The sequence below is a fragment of the Narcine bancroftii genome, chromosome 5 (genome assembly GCF_036971445.1).
Source record: "Narcine bancroftii isolate sNarBan1 chromosome 5, sNarBan1.hap1, whole genome shotgun sequence".
Lineage (NCBI taxonomy): Eukaryota > Metazoa > Chordata > Chondrichthyes > Torpediniformes > Narcinidae > Narcine > Narcine bancroftii.
This window is the reverse complement of record NC_091473.1, coordinates 20,846,722-20,866,862: the sequence shown is the minus strand read 5'-3', so window position 1 is coordinate 20,866,862 and position 20,141 is coordinate 20,846,722. Positions and strand designations below refer to the sequence as shown.

At 42.6% G+C, this 20,141-nt stretch overlaps 1 protein-coding gene across 1 annotated transcript in view; it reads left to right on the top strand.

Annotated features, from left to right (window-relative positions):
* LOC138763184 (metabotropic glutamate receptor 7-like) overlaps window positions 1-20,141 on the top strand; it is a 583,408-nt gene that overhangs the window by 261,670 nt on the left and 301,597 nt on the right. Inside the window, exon 6 of the mRNA XM_069936932.1 lies at window positions 14,174-14,313. Within this exon, the coding sequence (XP_069793033.1) occupies window positions 14,174-14,313 (140 nt within the window). The remainder of the gene's footprint in view (window positions 1-14,173; window positions 14,314-20,141) is intronic.

Sequence of the window (20,141 nt, the reverse complement as noted above, 5' to 3'; positions counted from 1 at the left end):
TCACTGCGATTAACCCATATCTGGGCAAAGGAAGCAGGAGAATTGCTGCCTCGGATCATGACCAAGGTGATGGCCATTTTGACTCACCTATGCCTGGGTCTTGGAAGAATCATGGAAGTCACTCGTTTAGTTTCCCCTATGCAAGGAAAGGGGAGTTGTGACAACTGTTGGTCCGAAAGGATATATCTCAGTAAGAAACTTGACAAGGATTTGTGAGTTTTCAGCAGTCCATTCACTCAGTCTCTCCCATCTCCTTCGTAATAACTTCTGGGCATCAGGTTAAAAGTCTGCATTTCAACACAGGATTTCTAAGACTGAACTTTGGAATGACTTTGTAGAATTGTGCCTAAGCTGTAATGGTTTGGGTAAAAAACACACACACGTATATTCGCGCATTGTTAGGGTTAAATTAACTAATGTGTTACTAGTAGTTATTAATAGATATATTGTTTTAAAAGAAAAATATTAACAGTCTCTTGGTGAATTTCTATTGCTGCTGGTGTGTGACGTAACAGAAAAGAGTGGATTCTTGTTGGAGCAGACCTCCCCCAGTGAATTCAGGAAAATAGACTTTCTCCTGCACATTTTTGGCTTGCAATGGCCATTTCAACACTTGCTCGGTTCATTCATAGATAATAGTCTGGCCATGGCATTGTAAATTGTTGTTTCTTAAGCAACTTGTATTTCAAGCAGAGTAGTGCAAATGTTGGGAATCTGAAATAGCAGCAATTGAATTGTTTTTTGTTATGTGTACCAAAATGCCAGGAAAATCAATCGCCACAAAGTGTAGCGGGTAGTCCAGGAATAAAACCAAAAATGGAGCGTAGAGTGTTAAAGATAAAAGTATAGTTAAACAGACCAAGACATCATTTTGTTCTAATAGGGGGTTCATTCAAGAGTCTGATAACAGAAGTAAAGCAACTGGCCTTAAATCTGGAGGTGCATATCTTCAGACATAAGCATGTATCTTCTGCCTGAATGTAGGAGAGAAGAGTATATGCTGGGATGGGATGTATCTTTCCCGAGGCAGCAGGAAGTGAAAAAGGAGTTGATAGAAGGGAGGTTGGTTTGTATTATGGCTTGAGCTGTGCTCATTACTCTGCAGCTATCATTCCAAGCTGAGATGCATGCAGACAGGATACTTTCTATACTGCATCTGTAAACATTAATAAGGGACACAGGGGATGTGCCGAATTTTCTCAGGCTTCTGAGAAAGTGGTGGTGCAGTTCCTTGGCTGTAGTGTCAATGTGGTTGGTCCAATAAAAGTTATTGGTGATATTTGTAAAAACTCAAAGTTCTCCACCATATTCAGCCTTTACTACAGGCAGCGTGTACTCCACTTATTTCCTGAAGTCAATGATCAGTTCCTTCATCTTGCTGACTTTGACAGAGAGGTTGATGTCCTGTCACTATGTCAATTGATCCTTTATTTTCTTCTTGTACTCTATCATTATTTGAGATTACAACAAGTGGTGTTGTCTGCAAACTTGTGTGTGGAGTTGGAGCAGTACTTGCCATGAGTATTTAAGGAACATAGTAAGGGGGCAGAATATGTGGGCTTGTGGGGCACTGATGATAAGGATTATTGTGGAAGAGATGTGGAGAGGAGAGGAGAGGAGAGGAGAGAAGAGAAAAGGAGAGAGGAGAAGGACAGAAAAGAAAAGAGTCCGGGGCAGGTAAGAAAACTTTTTTAAAAGTCTCTTACCAGGGTCTGCGGGGAGGAGTCGGCGTCGGAGGCGGCCATTGGTCGAGCGAGCGTACAGGAGAGTGTGACGGGAAGGTAAGGTCTTTTTAAAGACTCTTACTGGGGACAGAGCCTAGCAGTAGGGAGAGGAGAGGAGAGGAGAGGAGAGGAGAGGAGAGGAGAGAAAAGGAGAGAGGAGAAGGACAGAAAAGAAAAGAGTCCGGGGCAGGTAAGAAAACTTTTTTAAAAGTCTCTTACCAGGGTCTGCAGGGAGGAGTCGGCGTCGGAGGCGGCCATTGGTCGAGCGAGCGTACAGGAGAGTGTGTAGGGGTTAATTGGTAAAAGGCCAATAAATAAGAGGGACAGCGAGCGAGTGGCCCAGTGAAGGAGTGGGACTTCCAGGCTTTGGCTCGTCAGGCTCAGTGAAGGAGTGGGACTTCCAGGCTTTGGCTCATCAGGCTTCGGCGAAAGCAGGCGGAGAGAAAGCTAAGATAGTCTTTATTACTACTTCATTGGGGTAAGGGATGAGTGTTAAGGCTGTGTGTTGTCGGGAGTGCCGGATGTGGGAGGTCCTGGAGTCTTCCAGACTCCCGGATGTCCATATCTGCACTAGGTGTGTCGAGCTGCAGATTGTCAGGGACCGTGTTAGGGAACTAGAGCTGCAGCTCGATGACCTCAGGCTGGTTAGGGAAACAGAGGTAGTCATAGACAGGAGTTACAGCCAGGTTCTCACGCCAGGGCCACGGGAGGATGAAAGGTGGGTAACTGTTAGGAGAGGGACAAAAGAACGTAAGGTGCCAGAGACGAGCCCTGTGAATGTAACCCTCAGCAATAAGTACGCCTCTTTGAGCACTGTTGAGGGGGACATCAAGGTTGGGGGGAGTGACAGTGGCTGTGCCTCCGGCACGAGGTCGGCCCCTGTAGCTCAGAAAGGGAGGGAAAGGAAGAGGAGGGCAATTGTGGTAGGAGACTCCATAGTTAAGAGGACGGATAGGGGATTCTGCGGACGCAGCAAGGAGAACCGGATGGTGGTTTGCCTCCCTGGTGCCAGGGTCCGGGATGTTGCTGCTCGTGTCCCAGATATCCTAAAGTGGGAGGGACAGGAGCCAGAGGTCGTGGTACATGTAGGTACCAATGACATAGGGAGAATTAGAGAAGAGGTCCTAAAAAGTGAGTACAGGCAGTTAGGTAGGGAGTTAAAAAGAAGGACCGCAAAGGGGGTAATCTCTGGATTACTCCCTGTGCCACGTGACAGTGTGAATAGAAATAGAATGAGGTGGAGGATTAACACGTGGCTGAAGGGGTGGAGTAAGGGGCAGGGTTTTAAGTTTCTGGATAACTGGGACCTTTTTTGGGGGAGATGTTACCTGTACAGTAAGGACGGGTTACACTTAAATCCCAGGGGGACCAGAATCCTGGCAGAGGTATTTGCTAGGGCTACTCAGGATCCTTTAAACTAGAATGGTTGGGGGGAGGGAACAAAATAGTACAGAGCAGTAAGGAGAAGGTTGGAATGCAAACAAAGAAAGTTTGTAGTAAGTATTTGAATATGGATGGGCAGGTGATAGAGAAGGGAAATGCTCTGGAAGAAGATGAAGGGCAATTGGCAGGAAAAGTAAATAATGTTGTTATTAAAGATGAGGGAAAACAGGGAATAAAAATTGGGAAATCTCTGAAATTCATATATTTTAATGCCAAGAGTATTGTAAGAAAGGTGGATGAGCTGAAGGTGTGGATTGATACTTGGAAGTATGATGTGGTAGCGATTAGTGAGACATGGTTGCAGGAGGGATGTGATTGGCAACTGAATATCCCTGGGTTTCGTTGTTTTAGGTGTGATAGAGTCGGAGGGGCAAGAGGAGGTGGGGTTGCATTGCTTGTCAGGGAAAATATTACAGCGGTGCCTAGGAAGGATAGATTAGAGGGCACATCCACGGAGGCTATTTGGGTGGAACGGAGGAGTAGGAAAGGAGAGGTTACACTTGTAGGGGTGTATTATAGACCACTCGGAGGGGACCGAGACCTAGAGGAGCAAATCTGTAGGGAGATAGTAGATATTTGTGATAAGCACAGGATTGTAATTATGGGAGATTTTAATTTTCCACATATAGATTGGGAAACACATTCTGTGAAAGGACTGGATGGGTTAGAGTTTGTGAAATGTGTGCAAGATAGTTTTTTACAACAATATGTAGAGGTGCCGACCAGAGAAGGAGCAGTGTTAGATCTACTGTTGGCAAATGGGATGGGTCAAGTGACGGAGGTTAGTGTTGGCGAGCACTTCGGGTCCAGTGATCATAATGCCATCAGCTTCAATGTCATTATGGAAAGAGAGAAATCAGGGCCAAGGATTGAGGTTTTTGATTGGGGAAAAGCTAGATTTGAGGAGATGCGAAAGGTCTTGCAGGGTGTGCATTGGGACAATTTGTTTTATGGGCAGGATGTAGTAGAGAGATGGAAGTCTTTTAAAGATCAGATTTTGAGAGTGCAAAAGCTTTATGTTCCTGTTAGGTTAAAAGGAGGGGCAAAAGGTTTGAGAGAGCCGTGGTTTTCAAGGAATATTGGAAACTTGGTTCGAAGAAAAAGGGAGGCGTACATTAGATATAAGAAGCATGGAGTTAAGGAGATGTTTGAAAGATACATTGAATGTAAGAGGAATCTTAAGAGAGGAATTAGGAAAGCTAAAAGAAGGTACGAGAAAACTATGGCAAGCAGGGTGAAAACTAATCCAAAAGAGTTCTACAAATATGTTAATGGTAAGAGGAAAGCTAGAGACAAAATTGGTCCCTTAGAAAATCAGAGCGGAAAACTGTCTGTGGAGCCTAGAGAAATGGGGGAGATATTGAACAGTTTCTTTTCTTCGGTATTCACTAAGGAGAAGGATATTGGGAGATGTGAGATAAAAAAAAAGCAAATTGGGCAAATATGGGGAATATAGAGATTACAAAAGGTGTAGTTTTAAGGCTTTTGAAGAATATAAAGGTGGATAAGTCTCCGGGACCAGACGGGATCTTCCCCAGGACATTGAGAGAAATGAAGGAGGAAATAGCAGAGGCTCTGGCGGTAATTTTCCAAATGTCATTAGATATGGGGATAGTGCCGGAAGATTGGCGCATTGCGCATGTGGTTCTGTTATTTAAAAAGGGTTCAAGGAGGAAGCCTGGCAACTATCGGCCTGTAAGTTTGACATCTGTGGTAGGTAAGTTAATGGAGAAAATTCTTAGAGATAGTACTTATAAACATCTGGATAGACAGGGTCTGATCAGGAGCACTCAACATGGATTTGTGGGAGGAAGGTCATGTTTGACCAATCTGATTGAATTTTTTGAAGAGGTGACTAGGAATGTGGATGAGGGTAGCGCAGTGGATGTTGTCTATATGGACTTCAGTAAGGCCTTCGATAAGGTACCACATGGAAGGTTAGTTAGGAAGGTGCAGTCTTTAGGTATAAATTTTAAGATAGTCAAATGGATTGAACATTGGCTGAAAGGGAGAGGCCAGAGAGTGGTAGTGGATAATTGTCTGTCAGGTTGGAGGCCGGTGACCAGTGGTGTGCCTCAAGGATCTGTATTGGGCCCATTGTTGTTCGTTATATACATTAATGATCTAGATGATGGGGTGGTGAATTGGATTAGTAAATATGCAGACGATACTAAGATAGGTGGAATAGTGGATAATGAAGAAGGTTTTCAAGGATTGCAGAGGGATTTGGGTTGCTTAGAAAAGTGGGCTGAAAAATGGCAGATGGAATTTAATGCTGATAAGTGTGAGGTGCTTCATTTTGGTAAGAAGAATCAGAATAGGACATACGTGGTAAATGGGAGAGCATTGAGGAATACAGAAGAGCAGAAAGATTTAGGAGTGACGGTACATCGTTCCCTGAAGGTAGAAACTCACGTGAATAGGGTGGTGAAGAAGGCTTTTAGTATGCTGGCCTTTATCAATCATTGCATGGAATATAGGAGCTGGGAGGTGATGTTGAGATTGTATAAGACGTTGGTGCGGCCTAATTTGGAGTTCTGTGTGCATTTCTGGTCGCCTAATTATAGGAAGGATATAAACAGAGTGGAGAGAGTGCAGAGAAGGTTTACCAGAATGTTACCTGGGTTTAAGCATCTAGAGTATAGGGAGAGATTGGACAGATTAGGTCTTTATTCTTTGGAGCGTAGAAGGTTGAGAGGGGATTTGATAGAAGTATTTAAGATTATGAAAGGGATAGACAGAGTGGATGTGGATAGACTATTTCCGTTAAGAGGAGGAAAGTTTAAAACAAGAGGACATGAGTTAAGAATTAAGGGGCAGAGGTTTAGAGGTAACATGAGGGGGAACTTCTTTACTCAGAGAGTGGTAGCCGTGTGGAATGGTCTTCCGGGAGAAATAGTGGCGGCGGAGTCAATTGTATTATTTAAGAAAAGGTTGGACAGGTGTATGGATGAGAAGAAGATGGAGGGTTATGGGCATTGTGCAGGGAGGTGGGACTAGAGAGGGGTGTTTGGTTCGGTGCGGACTAGAAGGGCCTAATGGCCTGTTTCCGTGCTGTAATTGTTATGTTATGGTGTGTTGTCGTTACTGTGGTCTGTAAGTTTGGAATTTGGGGATCCAGTTGTTGGGTGGGGGAATGCTGAGGCTTAAGTCTAGTAGTTTGGAGATAAATCTGTTTGGAACTAATAGTGCTGCAAAGTCAATAAACTAAAGTCAAATGGAGGGAAGATCCCAAAATCCGTCAGCAGGCAACGCAGTAACATGGCAGAGGGAAATGTAGATTTAATAGCTCAATTTGATGATAAACTATCAAAAATGCAAAGTAGTGTGAGTGTTTTCTATTTTCATTCCATGTAGAATAATTATAAATGAAAAGGCTATTGGTCCATTTCCTTCTTGGTGAGACACAGTGATGGAGAAAGAAGTTGTGATGTGTAGGAGGCGAATCTTTGTCCTTTTGTGCCCAGAGTTCCACTGGCTGCAACAGTGGTGAAAGGCAATGACAGGATTGGCAGTTCAGTGGGCACCCAATGCCATGACACAACATGCTGAAGAAGTGGGAATGAAAGTTAAATTGGGTGCAGAAAAATAAAAGATAGGTAACCTAGAGAAAGAGAAGTTAAATAAAACACAAGAATTTTTTTTTAAAACTGAAGAATTCATCATTATTTACCAGTCATCGTTTTAGAACTCATCATTTAACAGTTTCAACAGTTTCCATTTTGATTGCGCATTGCATTTCTTTTGTTATGATGGGATTTTAAGTGTGTACATATTTATTTTATTGAGTGAAGCATAAAAGTCTGCAGACCCTATGATTGCAGTAAAAGCATACAGAAATGCTGGAAGGACTCGGCCTGTCTCGCATCGTCTATTGGAGGTAAAGATACATTATCGACGTTACGGGCCTGAGCCCTTTTTCAAGGTTTAAACAAAAAACTGGAAAGCTTCAGTATATTTGGTATCCAGATTTAATATCAAATAATAATTGATCAGCAAATCCAGATTGTTCTTCAACATTTCAGGGAGGTTATGTGTATGCTACCATTCATGCACCGGAGCAGCAGGAATGACCGCTGAGGTTCATCGCAAACCTCTCAATCCCCTGAATATGGTGGATAATTTTCACATTAATCATGCTATGGTGGTACGTGCCTAACCTTTTATCTGCTGTTGTTCAGAATCTTCTGGATTTCGGAATTATTTTAAAATGGCGGTCCCTTTAAGAAAATGCAGTGTTTCAAAATTGCACAAAACAGAGGGCACAGAATGTTAAATGAATTTAGATAAATAAAGACCATAATATCACTAACATGTTTTATTTATTTTAAAGTAAAGCTTCAAAATAAAACTGGCTCAGACCCCCGTCCCCTGTATTCTCTTATCTTCGGTGAAAAGGTGAATCTTGGCCCTGAGCACCCAGTGGGAGAGAAGCAGGCTGCAGTAGGATCAATGCGGGATAGCTGTCTTCCTCAACCATATGTGGTGCGCTGTTAGGCAGAATCAGACACACACAAGGTAAAGACTACAACAGTCTTTAATCCACAAAGACCTCCACAGAGCCAGGCTGGATGTAGCTGCAGTAACTCTGAGTGAGCTTCGGGAGGCTGGCGCAGGCTTATATCCTGCAGGGTGATTGACAGCCGGCCAGGTGTTGTCCTGTCCCCTTACACTCCTATAGATACAGAGGTTGCCCTCTGCAGTAGGCCGGTGGTGTACCACCACACCATAATCCCCTATGCAGCTGGAACCCCTCTGGTGTTGGCAGAGCAGTTCCAGCTGGGTGGGGGTTTATGGGTATGGAAGCTGGTCATTGCTCCTGCATTGACACATCACCAACAGCCGCCGTGAGTGAACTCAGCCATGGCAGCACTCCACACCTGCTGCCGTGTCGGGAGTTAGGGGGCAACGGATGGCCGGTTTTTGGAATCCTGGATAAAAGGTTAGGCACGTGTACTAAAATATGTTTTATAAAAAGTGAGATGAGGCTAAAATTTCCTGAGAGAATGCAAAAGCTACAAAAATACCTTCCAAAAAGCATTAGCATTTTAATTTAATAAACACTGGACTGACTTTGAAATAAGAGAAATACGGGGCACAAAATGTTTGAAGGAGGATTAAAATGTCACCCTCATCTAAACAATGACCAACTATTTGATGAGAATTAAAGACAGTATTTGCCATTTGATATATTTATTTCTGCTTTTGCATTAAGGGCCATGTTAGGATGAGTTGTAATTGATGTTTTAGCCTAAGTGTGAAATGAAAATTTCATTCCAGAAGCTTGGGAACTTCTTTAACTGCTGCTGTAGGAATAACACAGAACATAACTAAGCTTGTCTGCATTGGAAGAAGTAAGGAAGTCATAAATCTCCTGTGCAGCTGGTGAAGCTGCTGCCTTGTGCCCTAACTTGAAGCCTGACTTGCAGCGCTGAATCTGTGGAATGGACAAGTTCTCCCTGTCATCGTGTGGATAGCACATGTGCTCCAGTTTTATCCTACATCTTAGTTCTTCCAAATTGATAGGTTAATTGGCCACTGCAAAGTGTCCCTGGGTTGGAGATGTGAAAGAAATTGAAGGACAATATTGGGAATGGGGACAGAAAAATTGGGATGTGTATAAATGAACATTTGGTCATCATTATGGATTCGGTGTATTAAGGCTTCTATCACTGATAGAAGGGGTGGTGAATTGAACGGGACTTGAACTAGTTGAAATTTTGCACAGTCCCAAAGTAATTTCTCCCAGCTCCCATCAAAACACTTTTTCCTGTCTTAAGATATATTCTCAGTTTTATTGCTTCATTATTGCTTATTGTAAACTCTAAATGCTTATGGAAAGTTGAGCCCAATTTAACTGTCCCATGAAGGGACTTTCTCAATTCACTTTTCTGGCTGGAATGGCTTAATTGGAATTCATGGCGATCCACACGAGATAATTCATGAAAGCATGTGTTTGAAACACAGGATCAAAGGAATGTTACCTGTCACAACATGCCCCTGACCAGAGGCAGGGATTATTTTTCTCTCCTCCAATATTTAGTAGTTAAGTGACAAGAAGTCAGAGTAAAGGGAAGATAAAACAAAGCGTGCTCAGGTTAAACTTTGAAATGCTGTCCTCCAGATTAAATTCAATCAGGGGAAATAAAAGAATAGCTATTGAGGTATAGAACTCTAGAGGTCTGCCTTTCAGCAGATATGGCTCTGTGCTTGACTCGTTAAGGAATTGTTCTGTTAATCTTTACAAGGAAACTGTCACCAGGGAACTTGGCTCATTTTATCCAACTGCAGCAACTTGTGGCAGAATGAGACCAAACACTGATTTGTTATAAATAATTTCTGAACAAAAGCAATGAACCTTTTCAATTTTCATTGGAATGAGGGCACCAGAAAAATAATGATACCCCAAACACCTTGAGTAACAAAATTTAGATACGTTGAAAGCAACAAACAAAATGGCGACATTACCTCAGCAGTGTAGAACGGGATGTTCAAATATAACTAGTCTCCAAGGGCAAAGATATATAAGAATCATCGTTGAATGACTCTTTTTCAAAGGAGCTTGATAAATATTTGATTACAAACAACTTTAAAGGTTCTGGATATATGTACAGTCAAAGATTGTCAAATACTGCAGAGAATATGATGGTTATGTACTACTGGGCTGGATTCTTACAGTACAAGTAAGCCATGTGACTTGAATAGATTAATATTATTTGTGTATTACCTTTGGTGTTTGAGATGAGCTACTGATGAGCTGACTTGTTCATGGAATGCAGATTGAAATATTTTGATAGACAAGGCAGGACCTATGATATTAAGCTGAAAGATTAAACTTCTTTGATTTTCCCTCTGAACAGTTGCTGTCTGACCAGCTGAGACTTCCCACCTTTTTTTCTAATTCCATTTTTACAGCATCTATTGTATTTTGCTTGTTATTCTCTTGGAAGCATTAACCTGCTTTCCTCAGCTTTACTGCCTGGGTATAAAACATAATAATGACATTTTTGAATCATTAATTTGAGTAGTTCCATTTCTGCTCCTTGTGGGTTAATGCACCCATAGAATAGTAAGTGCTCTATTTTCAAGGAAATTAATGACTTTGCAGATTCATTAATACAAATCATATCTGTACCCCCTAAGACGAGAACAAGCTTGGCATTAATCAAAAGTTGGATTAAATATTACACTGTTCAATCATTTATGCAATTCAGCACTTTTCAGTGTTCTAATAATTTGCATTTTATTTGACTGATTCATTTCTTCCTATCTGGTCCCTTCATCAATTTACAATGTTCTTTCTAGGCAGTTGGAACAGCCTGTCACCGTTGCAGATGCGTGAACAGAGGTTAGCATTCCTTAGTCAATCTTAACTGTTGAAATACTAAGGATTGTCAGTCTACTCACAGTCTGCCTCCGTGGAAGCATTTTGTCAAATAGAAATTGCATAACAGATTTCTGGTGTGGCTTTAAAACTCAAGCATAATTACATATGTTTCTGCCTAGGGAATTTACACTGTTGTTACTGACTAATGTGTGTATGTAGAATGGAAATGAAAATAAATTGAATAGATCACTAAAGAGCATGCACAGACATTCATTTGGGCCTCAAGATCCAGAATTCGCTCCCTAATCTTGTTTCCGATAAGACCCACATTTACTCCTTCCTCTTGCCTGGTGCCAGTGTTTGTCTTATTGTCGTCCAGTAAGATGTGAGAACAACTTGTTCCGAGCACAAACTGGGGTACTAGAAATCAGAGGTCAGGGCATTTGATTCAGAAAAATCTCACTTATGATCATATTTAAATTGATAAGATTACCTCTCGATTCAGCAGTTTTAATTTGAAACAATCTCCCTTGCCCAACCTATTCCTATCTCTTCACCACTTGGCAGTGCACTAGATACATCCTTTACCCTCCCAACACACTCTTTTCACAATGTGGAAGTGAAATGCATTGCTTTTAAAAACACAGAAATGGACAAAACCGAAGTCCATGTTCCTTTGGCTCTGTCCCATGTCCCTCTGCCACCAGCACCCATCTCCCTCTGGCTCCAACACCCATGTCCCTCTGGCTCCAGCACCCATGGTCCCTCTGGCTCCAGCACCCATGTCCCTCTGGCTCCAGCACCCATGTCCCTCTGGCTCCAGCACCCATGTATCCATGTCCCTCTGGCTCCAGCACCCATCTCCCTCTGTCTCCAGCACCCATGTTCCTCCGGTACCATCCCATGTCTCTCTGGCTCCCATGTCTGTCCAGCTTGTCTCATGTCCCTCTGGCTCCCCCAACCCCAGCACCTGATGTTTGATTTCCACCACTTCTGCCCACCAGCAACCACTTCTTCATCCATGTACCTCACAATTTTTATGATGCTCTCATAGCTGAGCAGCTGGGCCTCTCTATTCTCCCAATCAGAGATAGCTCTGCCAGCCAGCAGTTGGCTTATAGAGCATGGGGTAAGGCTGCATGAAGCTGTCAGCCTTTTGGAAGCATAAAGGATCAGTCCTTTTTTGTTAATTTGGACATTAATAAATCAGTCTCAATTTAGACATTGATCAATCAGTCTTAGGTGGAACTCCCTGCTGCAGGAAGTTATGGTGCTCAGTTTGTTAGATATATTCGAAGGGGAGTTGGATCTGGCTCTGATGGACAAATGGGTTGAGAAGTATGGAGAGAAAACAGGAGTAGGTTCTGAAGTCACATGATCAACCATGATATGGAATGGTGGTGCAGGTTCAATGGGCTGAATGGCCTTCTGCACCTATATTCTAAGAATCTATGAAAACAAGAAATAGTCAGCTTATTCATTAACAAAGTATTGTGTTATATTGCTTTTGTATTTCATTTCAATGTATTTATTTATGGCCTATAAGGTGTTGGTGGATGGGCCAAAGTTTGTTTATTTATAGGAAGTGGGTTCAGGCCCCTCTATATCTGTTTTGGGAATGATGAGAGGTACTGTCGCACTACTACACTCTGGTGGATGTCCTCCCACACTTTTGTTGGGTGGAGAGATTCAGGATTTAGATTCAACAATGAAGAAGGAACAATTATGTAGTTTAAAGTCTGGGTATCTGAGTGTGTAGTATCTAACTTCAGGGAAGTGCAGTATTCCATTATATTCCTGACATCTCTTGTCCATCTGTCAAGAGATAAATCACAGACTGCAGAATCTCCAGCGTCTGGCCTGTTCTAGTGGTCACGGTATTTATGTTGCAAGTCCAGTTGAGTTTCTGGTCAATATTGATGCTCAGGATATGGTTGATGGGTGGGAAGGGGAAGGTATTTAGGTGCTGGTAATGTCATTGAATGTCAGGGGTAAATGCTTAGATGCTGTTGGAAAAAGTCATCAGCTGACACTTGACAACATAAATGTTACTTGCCACTTATCAGAAAATGGTTGTTACTTTAGTCTTATTAGATGGAAGCGCAGCCTGCTTCATTTTCTGAGGAGTTGTGAATAGAATTGAAAATTAGGAAAAAATATAATTTGATTAATTAATTGCAGTACAAAACTGAATCTCAAAATATTTAATTTATGTGTCATATTACAAGTCAGTGCTTTGCTAGTATTAGTTTCATTGAGGTAGATAAGCAATATTTGTGTATTGGGAGAGGAAGTGGTGTGATGATTCTAATTAGGAGGTTTAGGAGAGCGATACAGGCATTACGGCGGGCGGTTGAGCGGTAGACGGCAGCGCAACTCGGGCGGCTGGCTGTGTGAGCGGTAGATGGCAGCACGACTCGGGCAACCAGCCGGGCGAGCGGTAGATGCCAACGCGACTCAGGCGAGTGAGGGGAAGGGGGGGTCGTGAGAGATAACAGCACGACTCAGGTGGGTGAGGGTCGTCTTATACACGGGGTTAAAATCCCCTCTTTTTTTTCCCCTCAAAAATGGGGGGGGGTCTCATTATACACGGAACACATATACACAAATATTTACGGTAATTGCAATCTGCAAGAAAATAAGGAGAAGCTCAGTGTGACTGATGGCAATTAAAAAGTAACAATAGCCAATTTTATTATATTCGTCTGGTAAAATATTCCAGGGTTGAAATGAACTGCAAGGAGGTATTAGGACAAGGACGTTGTACGTTTTAAGAAGTGTCTTCGAGGGATTTGTAGAATGCTTCATGGAATTTTGAACTTCAGAACTGAAGGTCTGAACCCTATGTGCCTGTACGTTCTCATGGTGTCCTGGTCCTTGTCTCTTCTGTCACCAAAACCTTTTTTTTAAAATCAACCAATGCAAATTTCCCTGTTAGATTTGTATAGATTGCTACCATTCAAAAATATTTAACTAGCTACCACTTTCACTTCTTGAAAACATTAATGGAGTTCAAGAGGTAGTTTTATGTTAATGTAACACATTGATGCCTGGTTCTGATTTCCGTTCCAGACATTGCTGTCTTTAACCTTTTATTTAACTGGTATTAGACCAAAGCATAATAATTGGCTGATACAATAAGACTCCAAGTAAGCTTTGAATTTGTAAAAACAACTCTGGATGCATTGAGTTATTTCTGAGCAGAAATATATTTCAAGGAGGTGAAAGAAACAGCAAACTGAATGCAAGCAAAACAGTTGTTACCATTTTCTCATACTGTACATCAATTCTTTTGGCTAAAAGAAGAGTATAATGGGAAGCAAAACTGATTTTGGATGCAAGTCAAGATTTCCCAGCAGAATCTGGCTTCTAATGACAAGATCTCTCACAGGCAGATGAACCATTACTCCAGGAAGAAAAAAAATATTTAGTGGCTTTGTTCACTGGCCCAAATATGCCTCCTGAGGATTAGTCCTAATAACCTGCACCACGCAATGGTTTTCCATTGAGCTTGGCATAATCAGTTACTCCTGAAAGCAGCTCATTGTAGACTTTGCTAATTAATCAGGTAGAATGATTGGAATTTATTTGTGACCCTTGCACGATGTTTCTCTCTGTTTGCCTGTGGTCTTAAATCTCCACTCAGATACATTGGCTCTTTTCCCTTCTCTCCCTTCAGGTAGTGCTGGAAACCCCGTGATGTTCAATGATAAAGGTGATGCTCCAGGCCGATATGATATTTTCCAATATCAGCTCATTGCCAACAATACCTGGGACTACCGCATTATCGGGCAGTGGACAGACCAACTATATCTCAATGTAAGTCACACCGTGCTGCACTGGAATACCACCTGGGTCAAGTCACTAGCTGGAAAAATCCCGCAGCATGTTTCTCCAAAGGGGCACTTTATCATGACAGTAAAATAGGACCGGAGAACCATAGCGTTAATGTTCTGGCACACGATTTAACTCTCCATAAATGACCACTGTTATCAGAGTAACCTGTTATATTGTTGGTTACATTAGTGTTTCATTATATATCCATCAGATGGTGGCAGATATAAACTAAATTACTGGCATGTTTGAAGTCGATTCCAATAGCAGTGCATCACATTATGCAGTATCTGCCTGCAGCGCAATATCTAAGGTTAATGCTATTCCATGACCTGCTGCCTCACAATTCTGAATTCAAGTTTCACCACTGGCATTGTCTGTGTGTGACCCTCTGGATTTCCTCTGGATGATTCAGTTTCCTCCCACATCCAGAAGACATGCATGTCGTTAGGTTAATTCGCCACGTAAATTGCTTCTAATATGTAGCTGAGTTCTAGAATCTGCAGGAAGTCATGGGATTGTGGAGAGAATAAAATGGATGAGTGTGAATAGATGCTTGTAGATTGGTGCAGACTTACTGGGCTGAAGGGTTTCTTTCTATGTTGTTTACTTTGGCTTAGCAGCTTGAGACTTGATTATGTTTTAATATTTTCTTATTACCATAGCACTCCATATCAGTAAGGTTTCCTGCAATGAAAGCATGATTTTTCCAGTACAAATAGGGGTTGATATAACTGCAAAAAGAACAATTTCTTTGAAGTATCCACTTGAACCAAACAGCAGAAGATATATCAGAGTACAGATAATGGTCACCTTGAAGACACCCAGTCCAGGGAAAGATTGCAGAAATATTGCCCTTCATCTTAAACACAATACTTTAAAAATGCAGGATCTCAACCTGAAACATCGGCAATTCCGCTCCTGCCACAATTGCTGCTTGACACACAGGGTTGATCCAGCTGTTTGATTTTCAGTATCTGCAGCCTCCTGTCTCCCCACAATGCCTTTCTCCTCCAAGTAATCATTTCTGTGTTGCCAATTATGTAAAATCTTGAATTACTGCTGCATTTTTCTTTCTTCATTACTGTGGTCATTTTATTAACCAAATGATTATAGTATTTTGGAGACACACAGGAGATTCCAGATGCTGAAATCTGAAGCTAACACACAGTCTGCTGGAGGAACTTAAAGGGTTGAGCAACATCACTGGGGGTAAAGGAGTGGTTGATATTTTGCGCTGAAGCCTAGCATCAAGATGGCCTTGATAAAGGTATTGCACTTGAAACATCAACTCTTCTTTCTCTCCCACTGATGCTGCTTGGCCTACTGAGTTAGATAACAGGATTTCTTTCTGTTGTTTTGGCCAAGAACTTATGGTTGCATTGAGTTATAAACATTCACCTCTAAGGGTGACTTTAAAAACACATGCAACTACATGATCAGATCTTCCTGGATTTAAGATCTTTAGAATAATGATCAAATGGAGTATTCAAAGCAAGTCCTATCCTCAAAAGAGAGAGAGCATTTAACTGTGGGCTATTTGAAGAAACCGATCATCAAGAGAACTCTTTTAAAAAAATTAATAAACCTGAAACTAAACATGCTTTAAAACACATTTGATGTACTATCAATAATCACAAAATACTGGAGTTGTGAAACTGATAGGCTTTTATTAACTATAGACTGGAACAGCTGTCAACCTCATTGATTGAGACAGAGTGGAATGGGGAGCATGTGAGGGGCTATAGATAGGATCGGTTTTGGGAGGCGTGACCAGCTGGCAGCAGCCAATCATAGCATAACAGTGGTTTACCACATTCACTCCTCCTCTTTAAAAAGAGTCCTGTAGGGTGAGAAAAAAAAAATGAAACAAATATACATATATACATTTTACAGATTAATTGGGTCAGGGGGTCTCCTCTGCCGCAACGATCGATGTGGTAATGGTTTGGGTGCTGCCAGAGCATCCTGAGCAGCTTGTGGGGTTGGCCTGTCATCACCAGTTACATTCGTTGGGGGGGGCAGATGAGGGGGTAAGGTGCTAGTGCATCATTGGTAACAACAGCTGCTAGGGGTGGACAGTGATCAGTTGTAAGCTCAGGGACCCCTAAGGTAGAGGTAGGGGAAAGTATCTGTTGGTGATCTATGGTGGTCAGGGAGATGCCTGATGGTGCCAGATCCCAGATTGAGACTGTGTCCTTACACCTGTCAAGGAAGACAACATAGGCATTCTGGGGGTTAGCGTGGAGGAAGCAGGCCCTATCAACCAGTGGGTCAGTCTTAGATTGCCTGGTGTGCTTCTGGGGAGGTAAGCTAGGTGGGCAGAGTAATCACTGATGCAGAGTTCCTCGGGAAAGCAAACCTCCATTCATGAGGTGTGTTGTTAGTGTCCATACATGAATGTGACCGGAAGGAGTGGAGTGTGTATGAGAGGACTTCTTGGCATTCTGAGACAGGGAAGCCCTGTGACCTCAGTGCCAGGACGATGGTCTTCCAGACTGTGGCATTCTTCCTTTCCACTTGCCCTTTTCCCTTAGAATTGTAGCTGGTGGTCCTGCTCATGGTGATGCCTCTCTCCAGCAGATACTGTTGCAGCTCATCACTCATGAATAAGGACCCCGGTTGCAGTGGATGAAACTGGGGTACTCAAAGAGGATGTAGATATTGAGGAAGACCTTGATAACTGTGGCCATAGTCATGTCCAGGCATGGGATGGCGAAAGGAAAATGGGAATATTCATTGATGATTGGAAGGAAGTAGGCATTCCAATTGGAGGAGGGGAGAGGCTCCTTGAAATCAATGCTTAGGCACTCAAAGGGGTGGGTATCTTTGATTAGGTGCACCTTATCCAGTCAGACCTCGTAGTTTTCAGTCATCGTCCGGACTTCCTCAATGGAGTAATCCAGTTTCTGAGATTTGATAAAATGGAAAAACCTAGTTACTCCGGGGTGAAAAATGTTATTATGAAGAGTTTGCAGTCTGTCCATTTGAACACTGGCAGAAGTCCCACAGGATAGCGTGTCCGAGGCCTCATTAAGTTTGCCAGGCCAGTAGAGGATGCGGTAGTTGAAAGTGGACATTTCAATTATCCACCTGAGGATCTTATTGTTCTTGATTTTGCCCCTTTGCTTATTATTAACCAAGAATGAGACCACTCGCTGATCCGTGATAAGAGTGAATCATTTTCAAGTGAGGTAGTGCTGCCAGTGGCCTACTGCTTCCACGATGACCTGAGCCACCTCTCAACGGAGGAGTGGTTAATTTCAGGGCCCTGGAGTGTGTGTGAGAAGAAGGCGATGATTCTGCCTGCTTGGCTGAGTGTGGCAGCCAGGGCAAAGTTGGACACATCGCTCTCCAATTGGAAAGGTAAGGAATCAACTATGGCAAGCATAGTGTTAGGTCTGCTTTGTTCATGAATGAGTGAGACAAACACCAGGCTGAGTCGAAATCAGGTTTCTTTGTTCTTTATTACCGGATTGTAACACTTGCGACTAACAAAGTTAGTCGGAGAATGCATTCTGCCGTTATCAGCAAAATGGTGATCTTTTATACCCTTGGATACATGCTTAGAACATCATCATATCATTACTTGTCCAATGACTAAAACTGTTGCTATCCTTTCCCTGCTAGCTTCCTGCCTCTCAATCCATCAATGTCTCTCTTATCTTGTAAGTACAAGGATGCATTCTGTTACTCCTTAGTACTGGGTGACTCCTTCTCCGGTCCCATCTCATGATGTTTTACCTAACAGGAGTACAAGGACACCTCCCCTTCTTGTTACTGCCCTGTACAGGGTAACTCCCTACACATTCCCATCTCATGATGTTTTACCTTACAATAGTTACCTTCCTGATGTCATCTTTGATATGGTCAAATGCAGCTTGGACGTTTGCCAGCAGGGGAAGCATGGTGGCTTTGACCAATGGTTGAATCTTGTCCACATAGTTGTGGACCCATTGAGTGTAGTATGAGAAGAACCTGAGGCATCTCTTCAGCGCTTTGAGGGTATGTGGGAGGGGTAGCTCCAGGAACGGGCATGTGTGGTCAGAGTCAGGGCTAATGATGCTGTTCTCGACCATGCAGCTGAGCATAACACGTCGTGCTGTCCGGAACATACATTTGTCCTCGTTATAAGTAAGGTACAGATATTTTGCTGCTCGGAGGAACTTATGGAGGTTTGCATGGTGATTTTGCAGGTCATGGTCTCAGATGATTACATTATCTAGGTATGGGAAGGTGGTCTGCAAATTATAGTGGTCCACCATGTGGTCCATCTCCCACTGGAAAATGGAGACTGTGTTGGTGATACAGAAAGAGACCTGGAAGAAGTGGTAGAGATGGCCATCCGGCTCGAATGGGGTATACTGGTGGTCATCTGGGCATATTGGGAGCTTGTGATCCACCGACTTCAGGTCAATCGTGGAGAGTACCCAATATTGTGCGATCTGGTTGACCATATCTGATATACGGGCGTGCGTGTAGGCATCGAGCTGCATGTACGAGTTGATGGTCTGGCTATAGTCTATGACCATCCTATTCTTATCCCCATACTTGACCATTCTATCTGGCCCCTCCAAGGACTAGTGCTGGCCTTGATGATGCCCTCACATAACAAGCATTGAACCTCTGACTTAATGATTGCCTTGTCTGCTGCACATTACTGCTTACTACTGGTGTTCACTGGTTTGCAATCGGGAGTGAGGTTGGCAAACAGTAGGAGTGGTCGACCATGAGCATCGAGAAGCCACAGGTTGCATGCAGAGGGACGTCTGAGAATTGTTCATTACAAATGGTAATTGGGGGATGGGGCCCATCGAATTGCAATGTCAATTTCTGAAGTTGGCACTGGAAAGGGGTCACAGAATTGTGCCATGACGAGTAATCTGAAATGTTTGTAAACTGTGCCTATAATGGTCAGGATCACTACACAGGACCCATGGAAGGCTGCCGTGTGTGATTTGGATGCGAGTGGCATCTTGTGTTTGGCGGGCCATACTTTAAGGCACACATATCAAACTCAGGCCCTTGGGCCAAATTTGGCCCATGATATAATTATATTTGGCCCACAAGGTCATATCAAATATGTATTAGAGCTGGCCCACAGGCCGCCGCGCCAGTATGGCGCATGCACAGCTAATACTACAAATCCCAGAAATCTTTGCAAATGCGTTGGCGCCGGCCCGACAGCCCGCTAATCGCCCCCACCTCCTCTCTTTACTTTCATTAGCATCTGCGACCTGTCGCCCAACTCACATGTAATAAACCCCTTACGAAAAATTGTCAAACGAAAGACAGAAAACAGGACCTTTCAAGACAGGTGGGAGGAAAACTCTGACCCCAGAGTTTGATGAACTTGCATCTAAGAAGAGATGCCAAGTATCTGGTTTAGACCCAGGTGCATCAGAGTAAATCACAGTGTAGCAAGCTAAGCTTGGATTCATATTTTCTTTGGTTAACTTTGGACTGTTCATAGTTAAAAGATTGGATTTTCATTAAAGCAAGTTGTTATTTTTTTGACTTGTTGGCTTGTGTAAAAAAAACATTTAAAATGAGCTTAAAGGCTATAGAGAAATATGATTTATTTAATATTTTATTTCTCATTTGTTAATACTTCTTCTGGAAAGAGTTTAACCAAAACTATTATTAAACATTTATTTTAATAAGAAAAAGTTTAACATTACATATGTTGAAAGAAGAGAAAACATGCAGATGTTGTTGAAAATTTTCAATAAATATTTAGTTTGGCCCACGACTTCGTCCAAGTTTTTAATTTTGGCTCTCTGTGAATTTGAGTTTGACACCCCTGCTTTAAG